General features: G+C 42.9%; 1 protein-coding gene and 1 long non-coding RNA gene across 3 annotated transcripts in view; one reads left to right on the top strand and one right to left on the bottom strand.

Annotated features, from left to right (window-relative positions):
- Window positions 1-17,522, top strand: part of LOC127139142 (uncharacterized) — a 130,526-nt gene that overhangs the window by 81,641 nt on the left and 31,363 nt on the right. The window contains exon 3 of the long non-coding RNA XR_007809121.1: window positions 16,783-16,851. This is a non-coding gene — a long non-coding RNA (uncharacterized LOC127139142). The remainder of the gene's footprint in view (window positions 1-16,782; window positions 16,852-17,522) is intronic.
- LOC108891864 (golgin subfamily A member 6-like protein 1) lies at window positions 5,952-8,951 on the bottom strand. Of its 2 annotated transcripts, XM_051066080.1 has the most exons (4): window positions 8,778-8,951; window positions 7,739-8,629; window positions 6,752-7,381; window positions 5,952-6,665 (listed from the first exon to the last, which is right to left on the bottom strand). In XM_051066080.1, the coding sequence occupies exons 1-4, from the start codon at window positions 8,805-8,807 to the stop codon at window positions 6,345-6,347; spliced, it is 1,872 nt and encodes a 623-aa protein (XP_050922037.1). In that variant the 5' UTR covers window positions 8,808-8,951; the 3' UTR covers window positions 5,952-6,344. The 2 variants fall into 2 exon arrangements, with proteins under 2 accessions (XP_050922037.1, XP_050922036.1); XM_051066079.1 differs by having other exon boundaries at window positions 6,752-8,629.

Raw genomic sequence — 17,522 nt, 5'->3', positions numbered from 1 at the left:
TACGAGCTCCTGATGAGCAGGCAGTACATCAGATGTCACCAAAATTCAGATGATTTAGCAGCCGATTAGTCATGAAGCCGGGGCTTTGTGCGGAGTACGACAGGGAGGGAGAATGGAGCAAATCCATCTTTGTCAGAGCAGAAAGATGCTGCTCGCTCCAGAGTTAGCAATTCCCCCGCTGACAATTCAAAACGATGTAAATCTGGCGAAAAAGTGAAGTGACTGAAACAATGTCATCCACAGTTTAAGATAAGGTTGCCATTAAAAATCCCAAGAGTAAAGAGATTCAGACTTGAGAGCTGATTGAGGATCAGTTTTGCCTTTGAGGTCATGTCAGCTCTTCCCGTCCAAAGATAAAAATCGCTGCCTTGATGTTTGCTCCAACAAAATGTTTCTGTTTAATCCAACCATGTAATGAGGCTCTCTGCCTCCATTGTGCGCATGCATCTGTGTGTAGTGTGCTTGTCAGCGGTTGCACATCCAGCAGAGGTGCGTCCGCTCATACCCTCATGTGTACGGTCGTATGTGCGCGTGGTTTTTTGTGGCGTCCCACCGGGTAGGAATCTCACCATTTGTCCTCCAGCTGATTTCTGCAAATGCAGCAGAGGGGGCCCGGCCCAGTAACTTTATTTTTGGCTTTCCAGCTCTAAGGCTTAACAGATGTCACTCTCGGCTCCTCTGCTGCTCATTGAGCTGCACAGGAACGTGAAGTTACTCTTAGAAAACATTGATTTCAAAATTATGGACATGGTAGTTAGACAGTGTAGTCCCAACTTTGCTTAAGTCCCCCTGACATTTAAGGTCACACAGTGCAGCTTTACACACATCAACCACGCAGCAGTCATGCAGCATCTGTAACCCTTCTCTGTCTCATCATATCAGTTATAGCTGAAGTTAGGGACCGTTTCATAAGTGCATGAAAAGTGGCCAAGAAAACTTTAAGATTTTTGCTTTTTTGTTTCTTTATCTTAGACACTTAATTCATTTGGATGCATACATAAAAACTGCAAACATTATTATTGGCCATGTTTTATCAGTAGCCTTTAAAAAAAAAACATAGATTATTATTATTTAGACTCAGTTTAGACCTGGGTGTCAGGTTCAAATACAAATAAGTTCATCATTCATTTTGCTATTTGATTAATTCAGTTACATTTGATTATTTTGTTATAATATGCATAAAAATCAGTAGAAAACACTTTGATGCAGACAGTGAAACAGAATCATACATTTATACATTTATATATATACATACTAAACAGAAACCCGCACATGGAAAACACCCAATCTCGGAATGTTCAGGAAAGCGGTTAAAACATTCCTGGATCTGCTCTTTTCACCAGAAACTCACCAAAATATAATGGGTTCTTCCCTGGCCCATGCACCAGTCTTGCTGACAAATAAACAAACAAACCAGGAAGCAGACCCGGGTGGAAACAGAACTCCATGGTGGAGGTAATCATTTCTGGCGCAGGCTCTGCCCACTTCCGGTTTAAATAGCAGTGCAGTTACGACTACAGATATTTTTGTGACTTAAACAGATACAGATGGAGCTTTGTGTTGCACCCCTAATGCACATGCCCACACACAAACACACACTCATGCACAGACAGACAGACACACACAGATTGCACCATCACAGTCTGCAGAGGATCAAAGTAAAACATCTGTAGCCTCTCCGTAGCCGACTGCTCCCACCAATAACAGTGTTTCCTGCTTATCACTTCCTCCAGTTGTGACTGTTACCAGCATCCTGTGGTAAAAGCGTTGTTACCTTTTCATAGAAATTATTTCTGAGGTGCCCTTAAGCAAGGGCGTGAACCTCTAATTACCTCAGTGTAGCTCCCTGAAGAAGAACAAAAGAAGAGGATGGACTTCTCTTTGAGTAAATGTGTGGATGTGAAACAGAGAATCACTGACAAAAGAACATGCAGATTCAGCAAACATTTCCAATCTGAGCTAAAGGTATTTCACAGTGTTTTCTCATGATAGCTTAAGAATGCAAATTGGACTCTTGCCAGAGCAACAAAATAATTTTTAAAACCCATGCTGAAGACTGTCAGAGCTACAGGGCTCTGCCGAGGGATGATAAAGCGGGGTGGGCTGGGAGACTTGACCTTGTGGCCCAGAGGAAGGAGGGGACCATCATTACTGTGGCACCAGGAAGGTTGTGCACTTGACCTGACAGCCCTCTGTGTCCAGATAAGAGTGACGGATGAGCCTCGGATCCTCCCTCCTTCCCTTGCGTCCTCCTTCCTTTCCTCATCCTCCAAACAATCCTGTTTCCTCCAGCGTCCAGTCTAAAAGCCACCAGGTACCCGGCTCGTAAAGAAACAGAAAAAGAAAGACAAATGAAACCTAACTGCTCAGATCCTCGCTGCCTCAGCAACACTGCTTCATCCCGCTCCTCCTCCTCCTCCTCGCCCTCCCTCCCCATCCCTGGCGACAGCACAGAGACTTGTTAGAAGACTGATGTCTGCCCCAGTTTAACTAATTAATCTTTCTCAACTTGAGAGCTTTTCCTGAAGCCCAGCAGAACCCGTCAGGCCACTGAGTGATCACACCTGGGTTTTGTAGGAGAGATACATCACTTTACGTCAGGTGACAAGAGAACAACACAGGGAAATGCCTGCGCTGAGTTTTTTTCCTCTTCTTTTTCTGAATATCTCTGCAGTGCTACGCTTTCATTTACATCAGGCAGCTCTAAACCTAAAGATGTTGCTATATACGACGTCCACTGATGTACTGCAGTATGTTAGTGTGTATATGACTCTTGTGTGATGCACTTTATTCAGATAATATAAAAGTAAATTACAAGTTAAAATGATTGACACTTTGATCCCAATTGGGGACCTTTGTTGCATGTCATTCCTCTCTGTCTCTCCCATTGCCAAGTCTCACCTGTCCACTGTTGAATAAATATACCTAGGTGTTATCCAGTTTCTATAAGCTAGTATTATTTTTTCCCTCAAGTTGCCTGCATCTATCCAGACACCTTTAAAGGGCCTGTTTGTAAGTTTTCTCTGAAGTGCTGGCCTTACTACCTACAGAAAGGCTGTTCACTGCTGTTAGTAGTAAACCTGTGAGAGTGATCAACAGACAGCACGCCCTGATGTATTTTTCAACATTAATCATTCTAATTTAAAGTTAGGATTAGCCTCCCTGCCAGCAGATAGCACATGTACTGTAGGAGTTGATGTGCTCCTCACAGCAGTCCAGTCCTCCTTTGCAGAAACCTCATCTATCCTGCTTATATCTAATCTCATTATTTCTGTGACAGCCCAAAGCTTGTGACCAATTTTCAGTGTCAAGGCAGAAAGTCATAACCACGGTCTTTCCCTACATCTAACAAAGTGTTTTAGTTGCCTAACCCTAACTGTAGTATAACCATTGATGTTCTGTCATGACCAGATCTTCCATAAACCTTGACCATACCATAGTGCCATGTGTAGATGGTCTAGACAGAGAGATTTGTCAGAACGTTATCGTTGGACTCTGATATCCATGTTCTTGTCCGGTGACAGGGATAGACCGTATGTAGAGCTGTAATGAAGACTGAGCTTTGTCGAATACCTCAGCTCTTTTTTCATCCCCATGGTCTGATACAACAGCCTGCGTTACTGGAGCCAAATGTACTTAACCAGCCATTAATCAGACTTGGACAAGTCTCTCCAAAAGAATATCCCTCATCTGACAACTCTGGAAAACCTGAACAAAGGTTACGTAAACATATTCAAAATATTTGCTTGAGGCCTTAAAACTACTACTGTACAGTAAGTCTAGCACTGTGACGTCTATAAATCACATTTTCAGATGTTAGTTTAACTACAGCAAATAAATCGCCATGGTTACATGTGCTTTTTTAGGCCTTGGCAGATCAGACTGGATCTTGGCTGCAGTGAGATCCCACTGTATATAGACAAAAAAACTACAGGAAACACTTCTGTCTCCTTGGGAACCAAAAGAGAAACAACAAGCTCTTCATACTCTATTTTTACCAAGGGATTCTTTATAATGTGCATCAAAAGTGAATCCCTGGCCAATGAAACCTCCTCAGAGAGGATTGGCAGCTTATTGTTGCATCTTATGTTGTGTGCTGCATGGCTGGAGGTTTTTATTATTATTATTGTTTTTTTTTTAGGAAATCTGCTGGATCGCTTTACAAAAAGATGCTTCTAGTGTCTCTGACAGTAAAAAAGACATTCCTACCGTGGACAAGTTGCAACATCCCATCCCACAGGAAATAACAAGGGGATTTATGGGAAATGTAGTCTTAATGCTGACACATAACTAGCCCTGACAAAGTCTCCATCATACATCATCTCTGCCATGATCTCATTTATTTGTCGCTATAGCCAGATGTTACAGGTAATTTGACGATGATTTATCAACACTAATAATTACTAAACATGGTGGCTTTAAAATCTGACCTCTTGAACATACAGCGTTTTCATCAGACAGTAACAAATTATGTTTTGTTCGTCATAAATCCAGAATAGATAATGTTGCTTCACTGTCTGGCCCAGGTAGGAGTGTGTGTCTGAGGACGGCAGAGTATGAGCTCTTATGTCAAAGCTTCATTAAGTCCTAGTCCGTGCTGATTGTTACCAGCTGTCCTCCAACATACAGTCTGCGTGAGTGTTCATTGGTTCATAGTGGAGGTTGGCTGGTGAAAGACTGTGAGTTATATCCTGCACTGAGCTAATGAAGGTCCTGGGGAGGAGGCAGACAAGATACTCTTGATATGTCCTGGAAATATAATGCCAAATAGTATCCCTGATGTTTTTTTCTTTGCCTCAGAGTGGGATGATATGATATAGTGTGTAAAGTTAGTGTGGGAGCAGCAGTACAGTAGGAACCCAGACTTTCCCAGAGCACTTACAGACTCAATCCTCTGACCTTCAGGTTACTGTGAGGCAACTGCTAAAAGCTGGGTAAAGGAGAGGACAGAAAAAAAAAAAAAAACTCATGTTCTTTATCTAATCAGTGGGAATGCTACATCCTCAGAAATTCTACTAAATGTGTATTATCTTCACTTAAAATTTAAAATAATTTCAGCCACATCTGCTGTACCATGCATTTAGAAGCATGTTGTTTCCTATGAGATGCTGAAAAAAGCATGTTCTCTCTGGTTTGGGAACTGGAGCAGGAGACTGGTTTGGTGGTTTGACCACAGGGCCACACGCTCAACCCATCAGCAGCTCTGAGTCCGATTAAGGACTCTGACATCTCTGACATTATAAACCTTTTATGGCTGATAATTCATGCACATGCATGTTTTCAAAGGCTCTCTGAGAATACTGATTTTGTAAGTCGCAGTTGGGGCGTGAGAAGCGAGACTGGATGATCATGCTAACATGAAATTCAAAACTTAGTCTGGGGCATCAATCAGTAAGACATAGTCCTCAGACTAGTTTGACTCTGGCTCTGGTGGCTCAAACATGAACACCTGAACAACTCCAACGCTGCTGGTATCTATTTTTCAGGTTGTGGTGCTAACAGTGTGCTAACAGGATGCTAACTGTCACTGTGCTGCAGCGTCAGAGTGGGCGTGGTTTCAGCGCCTTCAGTGGACACGCCCCCAGCATCACAGAGCAGAGAGAGCTCCTTGTTTTTTCATGCTTCTGAAACCTAATTTTATATATTTGTTTATTCTTTTAACTGTTGAAACTTAGCTGGAAGGTTAATGACACATTTTTCTGTGGTGTGATCAACTCAAAATGCATTAGTATTACTGCTTTACACTGACTTTAAATATTCCTTTTGTATCTGCTGTGACATGTGGTAACAGAGGTTACATAATACACCATCTTTAGAGTCTTGTGGTGTGGTGAGTGAGTGGTGTGCAGAGTGAACTGCATATGACCCACAGCCAGAAGAGGCTGAATCTCCATGTTGGTGATGTTGTGATGAATCTGCAATGAAACCAGCTCAACTGAAGATGAAGTAAGAGGAAATTTTATTCATTTATTTAAAGCCAAATTATTAATCAAGTGGTACTGGAACAGAGCAGGTCTAGACCACGCTCAGTGTTGTTTGGAGAAACCCAACAGTTCCCCCATGAGCAAGCCAGTGGCAACAGTGGCAAGGAAAAACTCCCCTTTAACAGGAAGAAACCTTGGACAGAACCTGACTCATGGCGGATGGCCGTCTGCCTCGACCGGTCGGGCTGAGAGAGGGGGAGAGAGGGGAAGAGAGGGGGGGAAAGGGGAGGGGGTAGAGGGAGAGAAGGGGTGGGAGGGTGAAAGAGAAGGAGAGGTGTGGAGGGAGGGGAGGAGGAGAGAGAGAGGGAGAGAGGGGGGAGAAAGAGAGAGGGAGGGAGACGGGGAGGGGAGGGTGGAGGATCACTGCTGTTTATCAGGAGCAGCTCTCTCTCCGTTACTCCTCCTCTTTCTGCTGGTCCACCTCCAGAATCCTCTTCTCTCCTTCACCTCCTCTTCTTGTCCATCCTCAGCCTGAGGCTCATCTTCTTCGCTGCTGCGTTTTGGCCTCCTTCTCCAGAAGCTTCGCTTTCTCTCCTTCTTTTCATTCTTCTTCTTGTTAGCATCTCCATCCTCGGCTGAAGAGCTTGGAGCCTCCTCCTCCTCTACACTGCTGTTCTTCTTGCTCCTCCTCCTCCAGGAGCCTCTCGTCTTCTTCTTCTTGTTCTTCTTCAGTGCAAGTTCCTAAAAGAAACAGACGTATGTTTAACTTTGAAAGACTCATTCTGAAACAAGCAGCCACAGAAACATTTGAAGGTGAGGCAGCGTACCTGTAGCCCGATGTTTTGTATTATCAGGGACTTGACCTCCTCCTCTGCCTTGCTGACTTGCTTCATGAGGGCTTCTTCCTTCTCAGCCCACAGCTTCTGCTCCTCCTGTTGCCTGCTCTCCCAGTTCTGCTGCCTCTCCATAAGCTGCTTCTTGCAGTCCTCCTCCAGAGCATGGCACCTCCTGATGTTCTCCTTCAGGTCTTCCTCTCTGAGGGTCAGGTTGGATGACAGGACCTGAATCTCCTCAGTGCGAGTTTTTAACTCCGTCGTCAGCTCCCTGTGACACTGCTCCCACTCAGCACTGCTCTGGGTCTCCTCCTCTAATGCTGCCTTCACCTCCTTGTATTTGTTCACCCAGAGGTTGGTCTCCTCCTTCTGGGCGGTGAGGCTCTCCTGGAGGGAAGACAGTTCCCTCTCCAGGCTCTGTCTCAGGAGAAGCTCGATGTTGTGCTTCTCTTCCAGGGCGTTGTACCTGCTGATGTTTTGGATCAGCTCGTTCTCTCTGAGGTCCAGCGTTGCTGATAGGACCTGGTTCTCCTCAGTGCGAGCTTGGATCTCACTTCTGACGGAGCTGATCTCTTTCTGTGTCAGCTCCCTCTGATACTGAAGGTCTGCGCTGTGCTTGGTCTCCTCCTCTAGTGCTGTCTTCACCTCCTCTAGTGCTGCCTTCACCTCCTTGTATTTGTTCACCCAGAGGTTGGTCTCCTCCTTCTGGGCGGTGAGGCTCTCCTGGAGGGAAGACAGTTCCCTCTCCAGGCTCTGTCTCAGGAGAAGCTCGATGTTGTGCTTCTCTTCCAGGGCGTTGTACCTGCTGATGTTTTGGATCAGCTCGTTCTCTCTGAGGTCCAGCGTTGCTGATAGGACCTGGTTCTCCTCAGTGCGAGCTTGGATCTCACTTCTGACGGAGCTGATCTCTTTCTGTGTCAGCTCCCTCTGATACTGAAGGTCTGCGCTGTGCTTGGTCTCCTCCTCTAGTGCTGTCTTCACCTCCTCTAGTGCTGCCTTCACCTCCTTGTATTTGTTCACCCAGAGGTTGGTCTCCTCCTTCTGGGCGGTGAGGCTCTCCTGGAGGGAAGACAGTTCCCTCTCCAGGCTCTGTCTCAGGAGAAGCTCGATGTTGTGCTTCTCTTCCAGGGCGTTGTACCTGCTGATGTTTTGGATCAGCTCGTTCTCTCTGAGGTCCAGCGTTGCTGATAGGACCTGGTTCTCCTCAGTGCGAGCTTGGATCTCACTTCTGACGGAGCTGATCTCTTTCTGTGTCAGCTCCCTCTGATACTGAAGGTCTGCGCTGTGCTTGGTCTCCTCCTCTAGTGCTGCCTTCACCTCCTTGTATCTGTTCACCCAGAGGTTGGTCTCCTCCTTCTGGGCGGTGAGGCTCTCTCCGAGGGAAGACAGTTCTATCTCCTTCTTCTCTCTCTTGATAAGCTCCTCTCTCAGCTTCTCCTCCAGACTGCTGCACCTTGTCAAGGCTTCATTCAGTTGTTTGTCCTTGAGGCAGAGCTGAGTGGAACTGAAGTGAAGGTCCTTGGTCTGCCCTTTAAGGGTCTCTCGGAGCGATGAGAGCTCTCTGTGGCTCTCCAGGATCAACTTCTCCTTCCTCTTGAGAAGATCCTGGGTCTGCTTCGCAGCATCTAGAGCCTTCTTCAGCTCTGATTTTGTTGCATGGAGCTCTCTTTGCTGTGTCTGGTCTGTGTGGCTGACAAGCTGCTGCTTCAGAGCAGTGATTTCAGCGGCCAGCTCCATGTTGTGCTCCTCTGCTGAGAAGAGGGCTTGCCTCAGGCAGTGGATGTCTGAGCTGGGAGACGTTCCTGCTGGAGGTGCATTATGGCTGTAGCTGGACAACTGGATGGTGCTGCTGGTCTGAGCTCTCCCAGATGTCTGACAGACATTAACATACAACAGGTGTTTGACAAGAACTCAGTTACTTTAATTAAGTAAATGTAGCCTCATTCTCCACAGTCATCTAACATATACACAGCCCACCACCACCCCCGCATCCACCTGCAGTTGAAAGAGAAAATCTTACCCTTGGTCTCAAGTTATATCGTCTCTCCATGCTGGCTGATGGAAAAGAAGATTGTTGCGTATTCTTGGGTGGTGTAGTAAAAGTGTAGTTCAGTTCTTGGCGTATTCAAACAGTGGCTGTTGAAGACTTGTCGATACTGAGTGTAGACTCTGAGTGAGAGAAACTAAACTTCTCTGGGGGTTTAGAGATCTAGAATGTTCCAACAAGAGATCATCTAGAATCATCATCATAATCATGTCAAAGACTGATTGTTTTTTAGAGTTCTGATCAGTTTCTATGGCAATGATATGGATTAGATTTAATGATCTTCTATGAATACATGCAAATGTATACAAAAAATACCTAAAACATACACCAAACCCAAACAGCCCCAAAAGACAAACAGATAAACTGATAGAGCTGTTGTGCAGCCACACATGAAATGAGATATGGCCCATTTCAATGTTAAAAACATCAACCAGTGTTAACATGAGCAAGAAATTATCTTTTGTGAATTACATGCCAATGAAGTGATAAAAAATAGAGGTGAATTAAATCTGCATAAACAGTTAATGTTCTTATTTTTAACTCCATTTATTCACAAGCTGACTTCACATTCACAGTGGTGCAGGAACAAGTCCTAAAACCTGGTAGTAAAGCTCTTTTCACATACAGCGCAATGCCAATATCGAACAAGAAAGTGTTAAATACTCACCTGAAAATATACAGGAGCTGAAGCTCCACCACAGCCATATTTTTAGGGCAGCAAACAACCCATAATGCAATGCTCTCTGTTGAGTAAGAAAATTTGCTGCTATAAACAGGTAAATGTCCAGTCCTCAAATATAATATTACCACACTTTTTCAAGGAGGAAAATATCGACTTATATTTGAGCCAGTACAGTAAGATGCCCAATGATGCAGTCTGTTACCCAGAAATACTGTGGTTAACTGTAGAAAAATCTGTAGATCCACCCATCCAGAAATCCACAAAACCATAGTTAAACTCTTCTATGGGGACATGAGCAGCCATGTCTGCAGTCAGTCAGTGTCTGAAATAAAAAGGTTTCACTGGATCAGTTGATAGGCGTTGACTGGCCCGTCGCAGAACTCACATCCATGTTGATTTAATAAAATCACACCTCATCTCCCGTTGGACTCGCACTCTGTGACGGTGGATTGATCCTGACCCTCTCTTGACTTCCAAAGCCAATAAACAGCTATCACATGCTGATCAAGGAGAAGTGAAACTGTTACTTTTGGCTCCCTGTTCTCTGCTTTGATGTGAAATCATAGTAGGACCTTGGCTGATAGACTAAATATATACAGACATCTGCACCTCACTTCACTCGTGTTTTATGTTCTTTGCAAACATGGGTTCTTTTTTATTTTCCTCAGCAACTGTGGAGAGAGTCACGGTAGGCTAATGAAAATCGTCTGTCGCTTAGTGATTGATTGCACGAACAGCCAATTGGAACCCTGCTACTCCCAAAATTGATTTCATGTAAACCAACAGTGGCACTGCTGCTTCTTCATTTCATGAAGCGTACGGGGGCTTCAATCCTTTTTATCCATGACTTGTATTGAATGAAAGAGAGCCAGACAGGATGGCTATAGATCCAAAACCATGTGTGCGACAGTGCAAATAATTCCACTTTTCATCAGACGGAAAGGAGTTGGAGAGAGCAGCAAAACAAAGCATGTGCCAGATGAATTAGTGAGGTATATATCATGGAAAATGACTTCTTTACAAAGCGAGGGTCATGTACCTGTGCAGGATTTAAGAAGCCTCTATGAGTTATCATGCTATCATTCCACGCTGTCAGTGCCTTATTATTTGGAGGATCAGTGACGCTTGTATTATGTTTCACTCCCTACTCCTTTCGGGAACCTTCCACTGCAGCCCTGCTGGGCCCACTCATAACTGGGGGAGTTTTAGGACTTCATACGTTTTCCCAGAGAAAAGCCACAAGACTGATTTAGCTGTAATCTTATCCTATGTCTTTATAGAAGCCAGATCTGATGCATTGCGAGCCGCACAGTCAGACTCAGATATAACATGAGCTGTGGAAATGACAGAGTCGCCTCCTAAGTTACAGGGGTACAGGAGAAGAGATGAGCTGTGTGTGAAGGGCAAAACGGCTCCAAAGGCACTAAAGGCTTCATTCTTCTTGTCTCATCTACAGTTGTCAATTATCAAACTCTCATTAGAACTTATTTGTCTAAAAAGCTCAATTCTTTGTGGACAGTTTTACAGATGTTTACTGTGTATGTGTTTGGTTATTGAAGTAGCACAGGAGCTGTGTATCACTTTAACATCAATGAATAATTAGCAGATTCATTTTTTTAAACATCAGTGCAGTTGCCATAAACAGGTATCTATCACTGAAAAGCCTCTTACGGGATCATCATACATTTAACCTTGCCTGGTATCCTCACAAATTACACCCATATTGGATGATATGGCTCATGATTTATGTCCAATGCTAATGTTCTGCGCCAGTTCAGGAAGTAGTGTGTGGAAGTCGAGGTAGCAGTTTACCAAGTTCAATTTTCATGCAGGAGACTCAAGTGTGTGTCACAGACCTAAAAGCAATGTTCAACTGCCTCTTGATCAATCAATTTCAGATTTTCAGACCTTGTATTGGAATATCACAGAAAACACTGTGAAAGCATGTCTGCATCTATCTATGACAAACTGTGGGACTGGAAGTCAAGTTTGTGCATGTGCACCCAGTCTTCTTATTAAACAGAACTACTCTTACACACAGCTTTATAAATATGATGAAAAGAATGCAGAGTTATATGTATCTGTCCACATATATTTTAGTTGCCTAACCTTAACCATATACCTGAATTTACTTGTCATAACCAAGATGTTGGAGAATATTAACCTTCTTGTTTCGTCATTACATTGTATTTGGTGAAGAAAAATCTAGTGAGTTTTACAGCACAAAACGGGAACTGGTTTTACATTCCTTCCACTTCCAGTATTCTGCAAAGGTTCGCTATTAAAGTGGATATTTGTCAGTATCTGATTGTATCCTTATACTTGTCAATATCATCTGTGAGGAAGGACTTAGTTTATGAGAAATGTGGTCTTCATTTCAAGAAAAGTGTTAGGAATATGAGTGACATTTGATCCTTGAATAAACTCCTCGCAGGGGCGACTGAGGTGCTGTCAGTTGGTATCGTGACCTAGTATCATTAAGTATGAAGAGAATGACAGTGAGGCAGCAAGTGAAACACGTGGAGACAGACAGAGAGAGGGAGAGATGAGAGAGCTGAATGGAGTGGAGGGGTAGTTGTAGCGGTCAGGAGTATCACCGTCAAAGTCAGATCAATTTATGCTGCTAAATTCTTCAAGGCGTCTGCTGAAAGCTGGAGGGGGGCTGGGCAGCATGCTTGTTTACCGCTGATTAGAGATAATTTCATATTCTCCCTGCTCTGCAGCGGGAGTCACCTGATAGTCACTCATACCAGCGCATGAAATATTGGGGCCACAATCACAGCGGGACTCTAATGACATATCAGTCTGCTGCAGTTGGAAGGCTACTTGTATACCTTGCGGCTGGATGGGTCAATTTAGATCACGTTCAGAGTATAAATTAATCAGGGAGCTGGGGGAGAGAGTTTCAATTAACGAAACCTGGATTGAATTGTGCTCGTCTTTTCAGCCGAAGCAAATTTATTAATATCATATCTACTACTAAGTCTTTTTATTTGGATGGAAAATGACCTTAAATCATTTTTCCCAGCTTGACAAAAAGCAATAATTCCCTCATTGCTGCAAGTGGTGCAACAAATTCCTCCCCTTTTATGAGTGCATGCATCTGAGCACAATAAACAGTGCATCTCAAGCTAACCCACAACAGAAATCCCGACTTGTGCATGCTGTTTTGTACCAATGCATGAGAAGCAGCGCATCGACTTATCCCAAATGCAGATGTCAGAGCAGGCTTTCTGGTTATCTGATCTGACACGTAACATGGCAGATCTATCTGAGCAGTACATGGCACGAGACAGGAAATGAAAATGACTTTACTCTCTTCTTTTTCATTTAAATAGTATTGGTTTGCTCAGTGATGCATATTTCATGTTTGTGGGCTAAAAAAAAGGATGTCGAGCCTGTGTGGTTTTGCTTTCTGTAAATGAAGAGTGCAATCAGTTTTTAAGACGTGATAAATCCAGCAGGCAGAGGTTGAGATGCAGGGGACATCCAAAAGGTCAGGATTCGGTTCAACAGTCCATCATACACGAGGCTATATCTGGCCTTGGTCAACTAATTAATCAGAATAGATTTTTCTAAAAGAACGTGCTGCTCTTGGAGCCTTGGGTGACATATTGACAGACATATGAACATCTGTCAGCAGACTGTGGTTAAGCTAAAAGCTCAAGTGAGAAAAACAATTTAGTTCTGAGCGTTCGGAGATTAGTTGGTTTGTGATGGCATGTAAACTTGGCAGGCATCCGGTTACAGTGTGGATGCTGCGGAGGGTTGTTTCAGAGGAATGAAGCAAATGAAGAAATCAGGGAGGGACGTAGTGGAGTCACAGCAGAGGAAATACAGACTGCATTACAACATGGCTGCTGTGACTAAAAATATAATTAAGTCAGAATATTTGATTTGAATATCCTGATTTTTTTTTAAGGATTTGCACTTGACAGCTTTTCAGACCAACTTCCTCCAAAATAAGTAGGAACAATCTAGCATTTTGTTTTCATGAGCAATTTGTATGAGTCACTTTTCATATTTAGAAATATTTGATGGTCAAAGGGAGTGGCACAAACATAAAGCCAACTCTCTTCAAGGTTAGGTTGCGTCCAAAAATAAGTCCTCCAGCCTAAATGACTATAAAGGTTGTATGTCCCTATCCCCTGATAAGACCCATGGATCCATTTCCTGAATGAGTGCCCTTATGGCAGCAGAAGATATGCCACAAAGAAACTGTTAAAAATCACTTCTGGATAAATAATGTTATGTTGTGGCAGTGCTATGTTTAAGGTTTGATTATGTGACAAGAATAACTTTGGTAAGGTTTGGGGAAAGATCATGGTTTGTGTTAAAATAAGTACTTTGTTAGGATTAGAGGACTTTTGTTGTCTTAGTTACAATAATAAACATGTGGTAAAGTTAGAGAGTGATTGTGGTTATGAAACATGGTAGATTTTCAGCTTGAAATGGGAAACAAACGGTTGTCTCTAATATTAAAGTCAATGGCCCATCCAACTGTTCACCCTCCTCAATGTGGACTTTGTGGCTCTTTTATATCATCACCTGACCTCCTCCTTTGCCAGCATCAGTTACTTTTGCCAATAGCATTGGGTTGTTTTTTGGTACAGTCTCCCAAAAGATGGTTGAAGACCAAGTTGCTATGATTTGCAAGATTAGCATTTTTACTGCCAGTTAACAGTGCTATATGAAAGTTTTTGCTATTGCAAGCATTAACAACTGTTTACTTACTAAGAGCTTCAGCCATTGTTGCCCTCATAGTGCACTGAGGGCAGACTGGATGCTACAGTGACTCACTATTGCAAAGTGGTGTTACAAGCCTGCTAACTTCAGTAGAAGATAAAAACTGAAAACTGAAAACAGGAGTTAACAGTGAGTAAAGGAATGAAGTTTGATGCTGAACCTTTTCTCTAGACTCTTGCGTAAACAGCTCTTAATTTTAACGCTGGCTATATAGTGACAGCAAAATCTTACATATAGTATAGTATATATGCAAAAATACATGTGAAGTTTATAGTGGGATATATTATTAATAAGCTTCACTGTGTTTTTCACTTTGTTGTAGAAAAGGACAATTGTGTTATGTGCTAATTCACTGATTACCTGTCCTTACAGTTCACATTAACGTATCCTAACCTTCAGTCTCTAAAATGCATCAAACTTCCAAATTGGTTCCTACACTTCCCATAATGCAGCTTGATTTTTTCATTTGACCCTTGTCTATCAAACTCTGTACCCCTGGTTTGTAATTGAGACTTTCTGTTCAGAATTTATAGTGTCCAAGCTCCACAGTAAGAATACTCAAGTGATGTTGCATTAGTAATTTTCTCAGGCATTAAAAATCTCCTCCAGAGCCACAGAAGATATTTTTAGTACGGTTTCACAGGCTGAATAGTATCTTAATGACTCATAAACTGACTCTGACATGTAAAATCAGCAGAACCCTCATTTAATTCAATATGCTACTCAATTAGGAAGCAAAAACAAATAGGTTGCTCAACGCTTTAAACACAGACCACCACTACATCAGTGTGATCAGCATACAGCTGGTCAGAGGACCATTCCTTAATGATTGTATTTCAACCATTTTTCCCAAAGCAGAAAGTGCCAGCAGCTGAACTCAACCACAGCACACACAGTTCATTTTTATTGTGTATGTGAGAGGATGTTTCACATGTGGTTGGCTACATCTCTTTGTGGAATGAAAACTCATCGCAAAGTTTGTCCTGCCACCTCCGTTGATTACTCTTGACCACCGAAATGTGGACTGAACCACATGTTCCTGATCACAGATCAGTTCATTGACAGCGATTTGATGAAGACACAAACAAAGTGTCTAGCTGAGGATCTAAGGGAGGCTGGGACTGGGCGAGGCTGTCCCATGGGTTTGGCTTGGCTCTGCTGAGGAACATAGACTAAAGGAGACGTCGCTCAGCGCTGAGAGCGCTGTGTTACACAACTTGATGAGAAGTCAGAGAAGGCAAATAGAGAGGAGGGTGGGGGAGAGAGAGAAAAATTAGAGGTAAATAAAGAGACACAGTTGATGAAGAGGGAAGTGAGAGCTGGTTAGTGGCAGAAGATGTCAACTCTGGCTGAACCCCCTCGCTCTGGCGGCCTCCGATGCAGCCCCAATGGGATGAGGCATTCGGGTACGACTCCGAGAGCCTGACATCGAACCGACAGCAAGACATGATATCTTATTTTCCTGAGCCTCGCTGACACAAATTCAGCTCTCCACTTATTATTTTCTCATCCGTGTAGAGAGAGAAGAAGTAGTTGTGCACAAAAGGAAAACTTGCTGGCAGTCAGCTCCCAGATGTTCATGCCGTTCCTTCACTTTTAATTCAAATAATTTGCAGATTGTTTTCATGACGGAGGATAAAGACGTTCCCCTTGTCAGAACTCTTAGTTTTTGATTGAAAGAAATCCTTGACCCTTGAGTGCCTTCAAATTAAGCTGAAGGAACACGATTGCATGTGCATGCAATTGTATCTGTCAATCTCTGCATGAATATAAGACATGTGGACAAGCCTTCACCGTATATATATGATTCAGAATGTGTGTGTGTGTGAGACAGTGAGAGAGGGATTGTGTTGCAGCTCCACGTCCACGCTGACAATGTCAAAGATAAAATTCATGTTCAAAATATACATTACACTTAAATTGCTGTAATGGCTGAGAGGTGCATAACGCCTTTATCGCACAACATCTGACAGTCACACATATTGGCAGAGGAATTTTTCGATTTGTTCTCATGCTAATTCGAAAGCAGGCGCAGGACGGTATCGAATTGTCCTGATCCCGTGCCAACGTGTCACCTTTCTGCAGCTGTGCTCCTGTGCCTCGCTGACAGGAGCTTCAACAATTAAAGCTGAACAAATAAATGGCTATCACATCACACAGGGAGGTGAAATTGGCCCACTTCAAGCATATCAATCAGAGCAGATGTGTGTTTAGATAATAGAAAGACCACAGCAGGGCTGTCTGCTGTTTTCTCCAACACCTGCCTCACAGTGGAGGAATGAGTGTTGTAGTTTCAAGGTGTCTCATTAACAAATAATTAAAGCTGCTATAATCAAGGTTTTTATATTAACTGTGGCTAAAATGACTTCGCTTAATGTGAAACTGGTCGCTTGTTGTGACAAACCCACAGAGAAGTATTCTGACTCTCAGTTCCCTTAGCTCCACAGAGCATTTTAGCATCTTTTAGTTTAGCCAGTTAGCATGCTAACTTAACTAGCAGAAGCAAAAGCAAAACAACACTGACATTATCTTTTTTGTTGTTTTCCACAGCAGGAGACAGCTCTTGGCGAGGAGAGGAACGAAGTTTGATGCTAAACTCACAACGTTTCTTCTAGACTGGTAAGTAAACAGCTGTTAACACTAATGTTGGCTATGTAGCAATGGCAAAAAGTTAATATAACTCCTTGTCGTGAGGTTACAATATATGATATTTTAGGGCTTTTCAGGATTCGCTGAAATCCTGTAAATACAGCCAATACAAGTACATAATGTTATCAGATTTTTTATTTATTTTTATTTAACCAAAAGATACAGTGAGATACAGTATCTATTTTACAAAAGAGACCTGGTCAAAATGGCAGCGTATGCTCGTTAAAACTGTATTTACGGCATCCACAAATAGCATTTTGCACAATAACATAAGACTGGAAATGAATAACGATGTTATATTCTTCATAAAAAGTGCTTTGAATGCTTGAATCATACAGAAGCTTGTTTTCAGATTTTGAAGCAGCTATTAACCAGTCAATCAGTTGTAGGTCAGATTTTATTGATAATACCAGTGCCAAATGACAAAAATACATTTTTTAAGACAAACAGAACATTGTGGGGGCTGTCCTCCATTATAACTTATAGTCTCTTTTGTTCAAGCATCCTACTCACACATGTAGTACTTACTGTACACTTTGAGCTCGGCTGCTTGCCTATGGCTGTATGTGCTGCTCTCCACTGTGGCCACAAAGTCTGTTTGCCATCCAGCTAAGATAGTAAGTAGAAACAGTTAGGCCTAA

Source organism: Lates calcarifer, linkage group LG7_2 (assembly GCF_001640805.2).
Source record: "Lates calcarifer isolate ASB-BC8 linkage group LG7_2, TLL_Latcal_v3, whole genome shotgun sequence".
Classification (NCBI taxonomy): domain Eukaryota; kingdom Metazoa; phylum Chordata; class Actinopteri; family Centropomidae; genus Lates; species Lates calcarifer.
This window is presented reverse-complemented; position numbering and strand designations above follow the sequence as displayed.

Coding starts and splice junctions, on each gene's coding strand:
- LOC108891864 (XM_051066079.1), bottom strand. CDS start 8,807: ATGGAGAGACGATATAACTTGAGACCAAGG. Junction 8,630..8,777: donor GATATAACTTGAGACCAAGG/GTAAGATTTTCT, acceptor AATGTCTGTCAG/ACATCTGGGAGAGCTCAGAC. Junction 6,666..6,751: donor TACAAAACATCGGGCTACAG/GTACGCTGCCTC, acceptor TGTTTCTTTTAG/GAACTTGCACTGAAGAAGAA.